This window comes from Syngnathoides biaculeatus, chromosome 18 (assembly GCF_019802595.1).
Source record: "Syngnathoides biaculeatus isolate LvHL_M chromosome 18, ASM1980259v1, whole genome shotgun sequence".
Lineage (NCBI taxonomy): Eukaryota > Metazoa > Chordata > Actinopteri > Syngnathiformes > Syngnathidae > Syngnathoides > Syngnathoides biaculeatus.
In genome coordinates this window covers 19750112-19762586 of record NC_084657.1, presented here as the reverse complement: position 1 = coordinate 19762586, position 12475 = coordinate 19750112, and the positions used below count along the sequence as shown (strand labels likewise).

The following is a 12475-nucleotide window of genomic DNA, read 5'->3' as shown; positions in this document are numbered from 1 at the left end:
TCACTGCGGTTTTTGATATGGTAGATCATAATATACTGCTGAACAGGTTGGAAACGTTGGTAGGACTAAATGGAATGGCCCTTAAATGGAGGAAAGGAGCTACTTTGTAACCTTTGACATACGGGGTCCCTCAAGGGTCAGTTCTTGGACCCCTCTTGTTCAGCGTGGAAACGCTACCCTTGGGTCAACTTCTTCAAAACGTTAATTTTGAGTGTCATAGTTATGTAGATGACACACATTTATATTTAGCCGTGTCTCCAGATGCCTACGGTTCAATTTAGGTATTGTGACACTCTCTAAAGCAAATAACTGGATGACCCCAAATTTTCCTCAACTAAATCACAACAAAACTGTTTTTGGCAATAAAGAAAAGAGAAGTGCTGTTAGTAAACACCTGGACTCTATCTTTAAAAAGCAAAGACTGAGTCAGAAACCTTGGTGTTCTGATTGATTCTGACTTGACTTTCAACAGTCATTCTGCCAGCTGCACAATGTGGTCCATCACGAGGTGGACCAGATCATTCTGTCCATTAAGTCCATGAGCCAAGACTACATGTGAGTAGTCCTCCAGGAGACCTGTGAGTGAATGTGGCACATTTGAACTCTTCCAAAGCTCTTTCCATTTGGCCAGGCCAAAGCTGAGTGTGGTGATGGTGAATGAGCACATCAACTGCAGGCTCTTTGAGCACAGCAACGGATTGGGACTGCCGTCGACACTGAGGTTACCCATCCAGGATGGGAAGTCTTTTTTTCAGCTCTTATGGATAGGTTTCCAATGATGCCATCTTGTGTGTCAAGGAGGTCAAAGAACACAGGTGATAGGTGAAGTGTGAAGTTTTTTTGTATTGGTAATTTATCCGATTGGTCTAAGGGTGGCGGGGACACAAGATGGCGTAATTGAAAACCTATCCATAGAGGACAAGAATGCTTATGGCCATGCTAACCTGAGAACGCTCGATCTCGTCAGATGTCGGAAAGTAAGCAGGTTTGGCCCTGGTGAGTACTTGGATGGGAGACCGCCTGGGAATACCAGGTGCTGCAAGCTTCTCTCCCCGGCTAAAAAATGCAGAGGAGTTACGTCAGGAAGGGCATAAACAAAAACAGGGCGTAAAACAATTATGTGTTTGTCTGACGTGACACACTGTGGTGACCCCTAATGGGACAAGTCAAATGGAAAAGAAGGAGAATATTGAGGACAAGAATGTCTTTGACTTGTTTGGCTGGCTATGATTTTTAATAATAGGCCATACATGACTTCTACCTTGTGAGCACAGAAATCGACTCTGGAAGTGTCTCTCCGATCCATTACAATGTCGTTTACAACACCAGTAGACTGAAGCCTGACCATATGTAGCGGCTAACCTATAAGCTGCGCCACATGTACTACAATTGCAGGTAAGTCACCTTTTGACACGCATGTTTTATGCAGTTAAATGGCTGTACCTTAGCTCAAGACTTCTTTGTAAACCCTCCAAGGGCTGACAGTGATATGTCTTCTTCTTTTTGATGATCCCATTAGGGGTCGCCACAGCGTGTCATCTTTTGCCATCTTCGCCTCTCTCCTGCATCTTCCTCTCTAACCCCAACTGCCCTCATGTCTTCCCTCACCACATCCATAAACCTTCTCTTTGGTCTTCCTCTCGCTCTTTTGCCTGGCAGCTCCATCCTCAGCACTCTTCCACCGATACACTCTCGCCTCTGGACATATCCAAAAGATCAATGGTCTCTCTTAGCTTGTCTCCAAAACATCCAACTTTAGCTATCCCTCTAATGAGCTCATTTCTTATCCATCCTGCTCACTCCAAGCGAGAACCTCAACAATCTTAATTTCTGCCACCTCCAGTTCTGCTTCCTGTTTCTTCAATGCCACCGTCTCTAATCCATACATCACCACTGTTTTATAAACTTTGCCCTTCATCCTAGCAGAGATTCTTCTGTCACATGACATACCAGACACCTTTCGCCAGCTGTTCCAACCGACTTGGACCCGCTTCTTCACACTCACCATTGCTCTATATTGTTGACCCCAAGTGTGTGTTTCTTTCAGCTTGTCCCTTTCGGGGTCATCAGAGTGTGTCATCTCAGATGAATGCATATATATGTTTGGCACAATTTTTACACCAGATGCCCTTCCTGACGCAACCCTTCTCAGGGGAGTGGAGGCCCCAGTGGGATACAAACCCACAACCCCTGGTTTACCAAACCAGTGCTCTAACCACTGAGCTACTTAATTCATTGACCCCAAGTATTTGAAGTCATCCACCCGCGCTGTCTCTTCTCCCTGGAGCCTCACTTTTTCCCCTCCACCCCTCTCATTCATGCACATATATTCTGGAAGGGGCTCAGAGCTGATGCCAAAGACACCTTTGTCGGCAAGAACTTTTCACCATCGTACCATCATGATGGCAAATCAAATTGAATTATGTTCACGATTAACAGATATAAGTCTCAACGCCTGCATGAAGCTTAATCTAACGACGAATGAAAGCAAAACCATCCATCTATCCATCCATTTTCTTCACCGCTTATCCTCACAAGGATCGCGAGGAGTGCTAGAGCCGGCGGGGTACACCCTGAACTGATTGCCAGCCAATCACAGGGCACATTGAGACAAACAGACGCACTCACAATCATACCTAGGGGCAATTTAGAGTGTCCGATTAATGTTGCATGTTTTTGGAATGTGGGAGGAAACCGGAGTGCTCGGAGAAAACCCATGTGGGCACAGGGATAACATGCAAACTTCACACAGGCGGGTCCGGGATTGAACCCGGGACCTCAGAACTGTGAGGCCAACGCTTTACCAACTGAAGAAGTCCCATTAACAGTAAGAAATACATTTGTCATCATTGGTTAGCAACAGCGTAACAATGTTATTTAAAATAATTCTGAGACTTATTGTACTCTAAAAGTGTTGGTCTTACATACATGCACTAATACACTTGTACTTTTAGTAGTAGTTTTTAAAATACTGTATGGCTCTTTTGAAATTACATTTTAAAATATTTGGCCTTTATGGCTCTCTCAGTCGAAAAGGTTCCTGACCCCTGGTATCGGTGAACTGGTATATAAGTGAAGTCTATTTACCATGTGTGGGTGTATTTTGTGTTTACCTTTTTACAAGAAACCATTCGCTATCATGAAAACTTTTTATTCTTAATTTACACCCAGCTGTTGTTCATGTGTTTGTTTATTTCCAAAGGAAAAATGTATATATGAAGCAAGGGGTATCTGAAAATTCCATCTCTAAAGAGGTGGGTCTGCCAAAACAGTTTGGGAACAGGTGCAGGATAACAACACAGCAGACCCTTCAGTGGCACTATCTATGCACACGCCATTACTCAACCAAAATATCATCGAGGCCCTATATTTTATACTGGGTGTAATTTATAGAGACCAGGAGGGCATGTCCCCTTAAGTTTTTTTTTTAGTTCTCAAAAACAATATACATAACATGTTCATAAACGGAGACTCAACAAGCACGAGGATCAAGCGGAACCCCCCCACTGCCAATTACAGCAGTGCGTTGGTCAACACTCTCAGTTGGCCCAATCACGTCGACTAGAAGAGCATGGTCTCCAGCGACTTGCGGAACGAGGCCAGTCGCTGCTGTTGCTGCAAGAGGACAAACCGCACAATGAACCCACGGCCTCCCTTGATTTGATTTCAACGAGACGACGCTGAGTGGACTCACGGTTTCTCTGAGCATCTTCTCCTGTAAGGTGGCCATCTCCTTCCTCAAGTCCTCCTGGGCCTGATGCAGGGCACCCTCTTGGCTCTTGTCCATCTCCTCCATATTCTGCACACACACAAACACCAAGATTCCCTTGAAGCATTTGTGTCCCATTCGCTCCCCACTGAACCTTCTTAGCCAATATAGTTAAACAACGCAGAAATCTCTTTGCCACACCTATGTGTGGTTAGGGCGCAACATGACGTGTTTACGTGGCTAAAGCCATCCTGAGCCAGTCCCTGTCATTGGGAAACCAATAAGTTTCAAACAATGTGGTGTGGCCTGATTAAAACTTTCCATCATCATTCAGGAATGGGCAGAAGCATGCTGTCAGGGTCAACCTAGTACTGTATAGAAAAAAGTGGCGACACAAGTGATGCGCTCAGGCACCAAAACATAAAAGCACTTGAATTGGTAAACTATAATAAATGCTGATTGTTTTTTATCAATTCAAGTCAGAGTGTTACATTTAAGACTTGCATATTAATCCCCAGGGAGGATTTTAAGGACCTGACTTGGTTTGGGAAATAGGATCATTTTCTCACATTCAAACTTTTTCATTGAAATACACATCCATCCATTTTCTTAGCCGCTTATCCTCACAAGGGTCGCAGGAGTGCTGGAGCCTATCGCAGGTGTCAACGGGCGGGAGGCAGGGTAGACCCTGGACTGGTTGCCAGCCAATCACAGGGCACAGAGACAAGCAATCGCACTCACTGTCACACCTTGGAGGTTATTTCGAGTGTACAATTAATGTTGCACGTTTTTGGGATGTGGGAGGAAACCGGAGTTGCCGGAGAAATCCCACGCAGGCACGGGGAGAACATGCAAACTCCACACATGCGGGGCCGGGATCAAACCCTGGACCTCAAAACTGTGAAGCCAACACTTTACAGCTGAGTCACCGTGCTGCCTGATATAAACATCCATCCATCAATTTTCTTTGCCACTTATCCTCACGATGATCGCGGGGAGTGCTGGAGCCTATCCCAGCTGTCAACGGGCAAGAGGAGGAGGACACCCTGAACTGGTTGCCAGCCAATTGCGCGGCACAAGAAGACAAACAGCTGCAGTCACAATCACACCTAGGAACAATTTAAAATCTCCAATTATTTTTGCATGTTTTTGGGATGTGGGAGGAAACTGGAGTGCCCGGAGAAAACCCACGCAGGCACAGGGAGAACATATAAACTCCACACAGGCGGGGCGGAATCAAACCTGGGTCCTCAGAACTGTGATGCCAACGCTTTACCAGCTGAGTCACAGTGCCTGTTATAAACATTAATATTGAAAAGGTTTGGTAGTAAATTTTAATCGGTTAACTTAAAGATGAACCCACGTTATTTTTTTATTTTCTTTTTAAATACAAGAAACCGGTTTGAAGGTAAGTGTTGTAAATTTTTTTGCGGAAACTGAACAATTGTGAATTGTTGAGGTGGAGCATTCAACATCTCATTTGGCTGGATTTTTGGGGCGGGCCTGAAATGGGGTCATGCCGACATCATCAGGGAATTGCTTGAGGCTGCGCTACGAGCCCCATGTTTGGCAATTGGCCGAAATTGTGACTCACTCTGCAAAAACAGCTTGGCCATTTTTCGTTCAAGTGTATTGTGCAGCGAGCCAACAAGGCGAAAAGTGCATTTTCCCATTAGCGTTTTGTGTCATTCGGTCTTGTCTCTCTTGTGGTGACTCACGGTAATTAGACCTAGCCCAATTGCTACTGCTCAACGTGTAGTTCCACACCACATAGACACTTAGGGAATGTGAAAAGTTGATTACATTCACAGCTTGGTCGACCCTGGACGGCTCTGCGTCTTCCCACAAAACTTCCCATTGATTAACTGTAACTGCAGTGTACGGATTGACTCATAGTTTGACTATTGTACAATGGAACCCATTCTGCACTCAAAAGTCCACACAATTGACCTTTTGGTGTTCTTCTAATCGGGTGACTTCAAGTAATTTTTAAAGGAGCAGTTTCATGCTTTTGTTTTGGTTTCTGAAAAGAATGACGAGTTCTGATGCAAAAGCAGATTTCTCAATTTTTGCTGTTTCTGTAGATTCTTTGATTTATATAATATATAAATAAAATAAAGCAGACATCCAGTTTTTAATATAATATATAAATCAAAGAATTGCTGATTTGGAATACACTGACTTGAACAAGTGAAGCGTGCTGGTAAATGACAAAGACAAAATCGGAAATGAAGTGACACGAGATGAAGGCTGATCATTGCTATTTCAACCTTGAAGAAGTTCTTGAAGATCTCTCCGATATCTTTCAGTTGCTGCTTTTGAATAACGTTGATCTGCAGCATCAACTTCTGCTTCTGGCGGATCAGATCCTGAACGAACGAACACACACACACACACACACACACACACACACACACACACACACACACACACCACACACACACACACACACAGTCAACTGATAAATTTTGACAATAGTTCAATTTTGTTTTATAACACAAAATACAGCAGTAGAAATAAGTACAATGGAACCTCTGAGTTTGAACCAGGGTTCGTACACTTCCAGAGAATCAAAATTCCATGAATTTTCCATGACCTTCCAGCTACTCAATACAAAATTCCATGACTAATATTGGATTGACTGTTTGTGCCAGATAGCAATATTTCAGCGATATGATCGTGTGTTGCCACTTAAATAAGTTTAAAAGTTTAACAATGTAGTAGGTGCATCATAATGACTGTGAAATTTATGGTTATTAAAAATATAAACTATAATTTTTTTATAAGCTTTGCGTGTAATCAGCAGGGACGTGGGCATGCCTTTACAAAGCCATTCTCCTTAGAGTTTGCTTATCCTGTCACTACAACATGGCAGTAAAGCACGCTCGTAAGTAGTTTCTTATCGGCTGTGGTGTAAGGCAAAGAGTACTCTTCATTACAAAGGCTTTATGCAAGCAAGCCTTGGGCTTCAAACTTGCCTACAACATTCCCTCTAATTTTTCACGTGTCTGAGCAAACACACTCAGGCCGTGAGCGCACCCTTTGACCACCGTGAGCAACATCAGACGTATGCCAGAATCCTACGCTGCCGAGCGCCACACTCCCCTACCATTACCTTACCGTCAGTAACCTCCTTCAGATTACATCGTCTACACTAAATGTAATCCACCTGCATGCTTCTACCTCCACTCATGTAGGTCACCCTATGTGACTTCTGCCTTCTCTGGAAAAAGGGTGAAGGGTTAGGGGTACTTTATACTTGCACAGTTGCATCACGTGGCCTACACATGGCCCCGTGCAGCACTTCTGCCTAGTTTGTGCGTAGCCTGCTAGGGATACAAAAAAAAAAAAAAAAGTTCCTGTGCGACTCTTCTGATTGGCCAGTTTAGCCATATGCTGTGATGATGTAATCATTGTTCCTCCTGGCTCCACATACCTCTTATGTCGGCATCTTTTCTGTAAGATTTTGCATCATAATTTAACATATCATCTGGTGATTTAGGTCCATTGGTTCAAGCAGACATGCTTCCATGGTTGCTATTGTTGTAACTTTGTTCCTTGTCACAAAAAGGAAAGTTAAAGCAGCTACCAAAAATGACCACGAAAATGTGCTGAGAAAACCCCACACGTTAGCATCCTATCCGGTACCGGCCCTCGCGACATCTCTCACTCGGAGAACTGCAGTACATTTTCAAAACTGAGCACGTGGGTTGCGCTGTGGTGAATAAAGACAAACTATACACGCAGGAGACCCGCAGTAACATCAGGGCTGTCGCCGCACTCGCAAGTATATTAGAGCGTTAACATGTACTGTTTCGCGTGTCCGTGTTTCATATGGGAAATGGACTGCATTTATATAGTGGTTTATCTACGCTACCACTATGCCCAAAGCAATTTACAAAGCCTCACATTCACAGATTTATACACCAATGGGCGGCCGCTGCCAGCCCCACTAGGAGCAAATTAGGGGTCTGTGTCTTACCCAAAGACACTTCAACATACAGAAAGTCGGAGCCTGCATTCAAACCAGCGCCCCTTTGGGCATCTGACGACCTGCTCTTGAGCACCAGCCGCGTGTAATTTGGGTGTGTCTCAAGTGTGCGTGTGTATGGAGTGTATGTTCCCACATTAAGCTTCTTCTCCTCCTCCTCCAATTTCTGAGATTCTAGCTTCCACTCCAGCAGAACTGATGACAACTGTTGAGAAAAGGGCTGCATCATCTTCTGCCTGCACAAACGCACACCAGTAGGACAAGGGCAAAAGGCCCACTTGGGTTGGTTGGAGGCTGTGTATACGTGTCATTATTCATGCCTATTTGACGGCACCGTACCTCTGCTTGTGGGACTTGTTCCAAAGTTGCTCCATTTTCTGCTGCCCTGCTTTCATGTAATTCTTGGTTAGACTTTCCAGACGCTTGCGCTTGGCGAGCATCACGTTGTTGATGTCAACTGGAACTCATAGACACATACACATTCAAAATGGAACACACAAACGGGAGGAAGAAAATAAATTCTAATTAAGAATAATAATAATTGCTCAGAGGTGACCGCTTTGAAATAGTTCACAAAACCAAAATAATCAAAGCTCATTGTACAGTGGAATAGAAAAGTATTGATCCTCTTTATAAATTCTTATATTTTTGCCCAGTTTCCCACTGTAATGTTTAAGATCATCAAACAAATGTAAACATCAAATATGTCCCAAGTGAACTTAAAATGTGAATTTTCACTGATCACACCCAAGCCTGGTTTCCTCCAGAGCTGTTTAATCAAGAAATCACTTCAACCAAATTTGTCTGGACAACATCAAATCTGAGAAAGATCTAAAATGCAGAAACAAAATGACAACTAAAACAAATTCTACAATAGTAGAGAAAAATTACAGGTAGTTAAGAGCTATCAGTAAGAAAAAATTCAAGACTTCAGGATTCCTACAAACCATCGGGTGAGGTTTTTCTAAAATGGAGAATACATGGAACAGTGGAGAACCTTCTCACGAGTAGCCGACCGATTATTATTCAAGAAGAAAGAGACTGCAAGCCAAAAATGGCATCCATCCCCAAAAATACTGTTGACCTAAAAGAACATGAAGGCTCATCCTACTGTGCAGTTAAACATCTGAATGATTCCCAAGACTTTTGGGGACAGACATTTCAACACCGAAGGGCTGAAAAATGTGACAACAACTAAATCAACCTCCAGCAATTCCTTTTCAGTTTTAACATACATCAAGCAATCCAGAAGACCATGAAGAGTACAAGAAGACAAAATTAAATTTTCTTCATGCAAAAAAAAAAAAACAGATTTACTGAAATAGATCTTGACATACAAATTTGGTAATTAAATTAACCTCATTTCTTGCATTTCATGCTTTTTTTATTCTGTCCTCCAACTTGCCCCAGCACCATCTCCACCTGTATGTGGTGCCTGCTGCAAACTGTGCCACATGAACAGCATCTGCCTCTTCAAACACTCACATTCTGGAAAAGAATTGACTAAACTCATTGTCTCTTTCAGTGGTTGACTGGTTCAGGCGCCTGCCTTCCAGTTCTGAGGGCCGGGGTTCAAATCCCGGGCCTGTGTGTGTTTGTGGAGTTGGCATGGTTCTCCTCGTGCCTGCATGGGTTTTCTCTAAGCACTCCGGTTTCCACCCACACCTGAAAATGTATGGCAGGTTCATCGAAAATTCCAAATTGACTGTAGGTGGGAATGTGAGGGCAAATGGTTATTAATTGGGGGGCAACCAGTTCGAGGTGTACCCTGCCTCCTGTCCGTTGACAGCTGAGATAGGCTCTCGCACTCCTGAGACACTTGTGAGGATAAGCGGCAAAGAACATGGATGAATGACTAGTTATTACTTAGTTTTCAGGTTTTCTGAGTTATATTCAAAGTTGAGTTTTGTCTTAAATAAATACTAAGTTTCAAAATCAATGAATAATCATGTGTATTCATCGTGATTACTTTTACAACAGCCCAAGAAAAATCACACTGTTCCATCACTGTTGAGCAATTTTAAGAAACAGGGTGATGTTTCATATGGATTCTGGAGTCTACTTAGTACACCCTTGATATACAAACTATAGAGTTTATATTATACATATTTCTCTCTAAATTTGCATGTATCATTGAAATGTGTGTGTGTGTATATATATATATATAATATATATATATATATATATAGCTCCATCCATTCATTATCTACCCCTTTTCCAGGTCAGGTCGCAGGGGAAGTAGCTTCAGCAGGGATACCCAGACTTCCCTTTCCCCAGCCACTTCTTCCAGCTCTTCTGGAGGGATCCCAAGGAGTTTCCAAGCTAGCCAAGACATAGTCTCTTCAGCGTGTCCTGGGTCATCCTCAGGGTCTCTTTCCGGTGGACCATGCCCGGAACACCTCACCAGGGAGGCATCCGAATCAGATGCCCCAGCCACCTCATCTGGCTCCTCAATGCGGAGGAGTAGCGGCTTGACACTATTATATATATATATATGTAACATTTCTAGTTTATTGTTAAAATGTCTAGATATTTTTCACATATCAATGTGCAGTCGAACTAATCATCCTGACTTGACTTTGAGGTGAACTTGTCTTCATGTACTCTTCAGATTTCCATTACATTAGCCATGGAAAATTTAAAGAATTTATTACTTAACAAATACAAACATGCAACATCATAATCCCGTTTTATTCTTTAAAGCTTTTCAATGTATTTGGTTTTCCTTTTTTTTAAAAAAACATCTTGTGAGTATTTATATGTGAATATTGTTTAATTTCACACATGGGAGGTGAAAAATGACCGAGCTACCTCTCAGTATTTGCAAATTACAAACAACATACAGTCTATTAAAGACCATTTTCTTACCTTCAAAACACTCCAACATGTTGTCAATTTCACTCCTACGCACAAACAATTTAGCTTATTAGCTTGTAGCTCTAAACTGCGAACATATTTTAATCAACAAATACTTTATGGTGAAAAATTGAAGACAATTCGCAGAATACCCAACATCAACTGCAGTTTCTTCATCGTTAAACTCGTGGGCAGCTCTTTTTCTCAACGGAGCTTTGTCCTCATTTGAAGTCTTGTCTTCCGATTTCATTTTAGGAAAAATATCCTTGTTAGCACCTTGCTACCAATAGGTAAAGCAGAAGGCACCATTACCTTGTCCAAGATAATCATCTAAGCCACAGTGGAGCGCTTTATTCTTGGGATTTGGTGAAAAGTTAAATACTTTCCCAACATCCTCTTTGGTAAGCCTTTTCTTCTTCATTCTCTTGCCGGCCGACATTTTGTTCTCGAGTTTCCTCAGCTAGGCGGCTAATGATAACCGTGGCTAACGTCTATGCTAGGCCTAAGCGCGCTTGAGCTGGCTGCGGTAATGAATGTGAAAATTTAACCAACCCAAACCACCTTTTTTTGTGGTCCCTTCTATTCCACCACGACGGTAAATCTCGCCGGGTTATCTGAAGGTTAAAGAGACTGAGACGCAATTTACAAGACAATGACGCTAACCTCTTTAACGCCTGAATAAGCTTCAAACGCTGCCTTTTCTAGGACCACTTCAACCCGGAAACGATTTAATTTTACGCCTCTATTTATTTTAGCATAAAGCGAACTTGTACTTTAAGCGTACGTAAGTGTGCTTTCCAATGGCAAAGCTATGCGTCTGTTTTAAATATGCAGAGAGTAATACTTGTCATTTTTCTGTTTAGTTTGAGAGTTAACCTCAAGTAGGAGTGGAAGCCTTGATGCCTCTTCTTGAAAGACAGGCGAACACTAAAGGAATAAAAAAGGTTGAGCAAACAAAAAAAAAACAACTACCCCCCCCCCCGAAAAAAAAATAAATATTGTATGAGTGTTGTTGGGGTAGCTCTGTTCAAGGACAGAACTATTTTGATTTGAACATAAATTGATAAATTTGGAAGACTGAAGGGTACAATTAGGCAAAAAAAGAATGCCATTTGTATCTTTTCAAACAATCACTGTAGTTTGCAAAAATAATAGTGCACTCTGATGAAGTGAACTGATAATCATGTTTTCACAATATTTTTTTTATTGCTACATATTAAACAAGTTACCAGTAGGTGCAGTAGATTCTCAGAAAACCAACAAGACCCAGCATTCATGATATACGCACTCTTAAAAACTCAATTTATCTCGGGAACGCAGGAGGCAGCTTCTGGCTGAGGCTGGGCCGCAGTGTTAGTGTGCATGCACTCACGGCCAATTTCAATTACAAATTCAAAAGAAAATTCAATACTCTCAAACATCTATCCATCAGTTTTCTGAGCCGCTTATCATCACAAGGGTCGTAGGAGTGCTGGAGCCTATCCCAGCTGTCAACGGGCAGGAGGCGGGGAACACCCTGAACTGGTTGGCAACCAATTCCAGGGCACATAAGGACAAATAGCTGCACTCAGAATCACACCTAGGGGCAATTTAGATTGTCCAATTAATGTTGTAGGTTTTTGGGTTGTGGGAGGAAACCGGAGTGCCCAGAGAAAACCCATACAGGCACGGAGTCCTCAGAATTGTGAGGCCAACGCTTTCAAGCTGAGTCACTGTGCCGCCGTGTTTTATATCGGTGCGATTAATTGAGACGCACTACACACACTTTAACGGGGTTATATTGACCTTCTGACAGGAGATTGCCATAGCGAAGAATGAGAAGTGTATAAAGATCGTCCACGTGACGTCACCGTTTTCACAGCGCCAAATTGCCCGTCAAACAAAGCTCCTCTGCAGTGCTGGGGTCGTTTAACCAGAGC

General features: G+C 42.7%; 1 protein-coding gene and 1 pseudogene across 4 annotated transcripts; one reads left to right on the top strand and one right to left on the bottom strand.

Annotated features, from left to right (window-relative positions):
* The first annotated feature begins 926 nt into the window (after positions 1 to 926).
* LOC133492327 (5S ribosomal RNA) lies at positions 927 to 1045 on the top strand (annotated as a pseudogene).
* Positions 1046 to 3172: 2127 nt separating this feature from the next.
* On the bottom strand, positions 3173 to 11426 carry LOC133491991 (synaptonemal complex protein 3-like). 4 transcript variants are annotated; one of them, XM_061803799.1, is made up of 8 exons: positions 10869 to 11426; positions 10673 to 10793; positions 10569 to 10603; positions 8040 to 8163; positions 7837 to 7936; positions 5980 to 6078; positions 3695 to 3799; positions 3173 to 3615 (listed from the first exon to the last, which is right to left on the bottom strand). In XM_061803799.1, exons 1-8 carry the CDS (start codon positions 10993 to 10995, stop codon positions 3562 to 3564), a joined length of 765 nt encoding a protein of 254 aa, XP_061659783.1. In that variant the 5' UTR covers positions 10996 to 11426; the 3' UTR covers positions 3173 to 3561. The 4 variants fall into 4 exon arrangements, with proteins under 4 accessions (XP_061659783.1, XP_061659784.1, XP_061659785.1 ...); XM_061803800.1 differs by having other exon boundaries at positions 8040 to 8157; XM_061803801.1 differs by having other exon boundaries at positions 10709 to 10793.
* Between the last annotated feature and the right edge of the window lie 1049 nt (positions 11427 to 12475).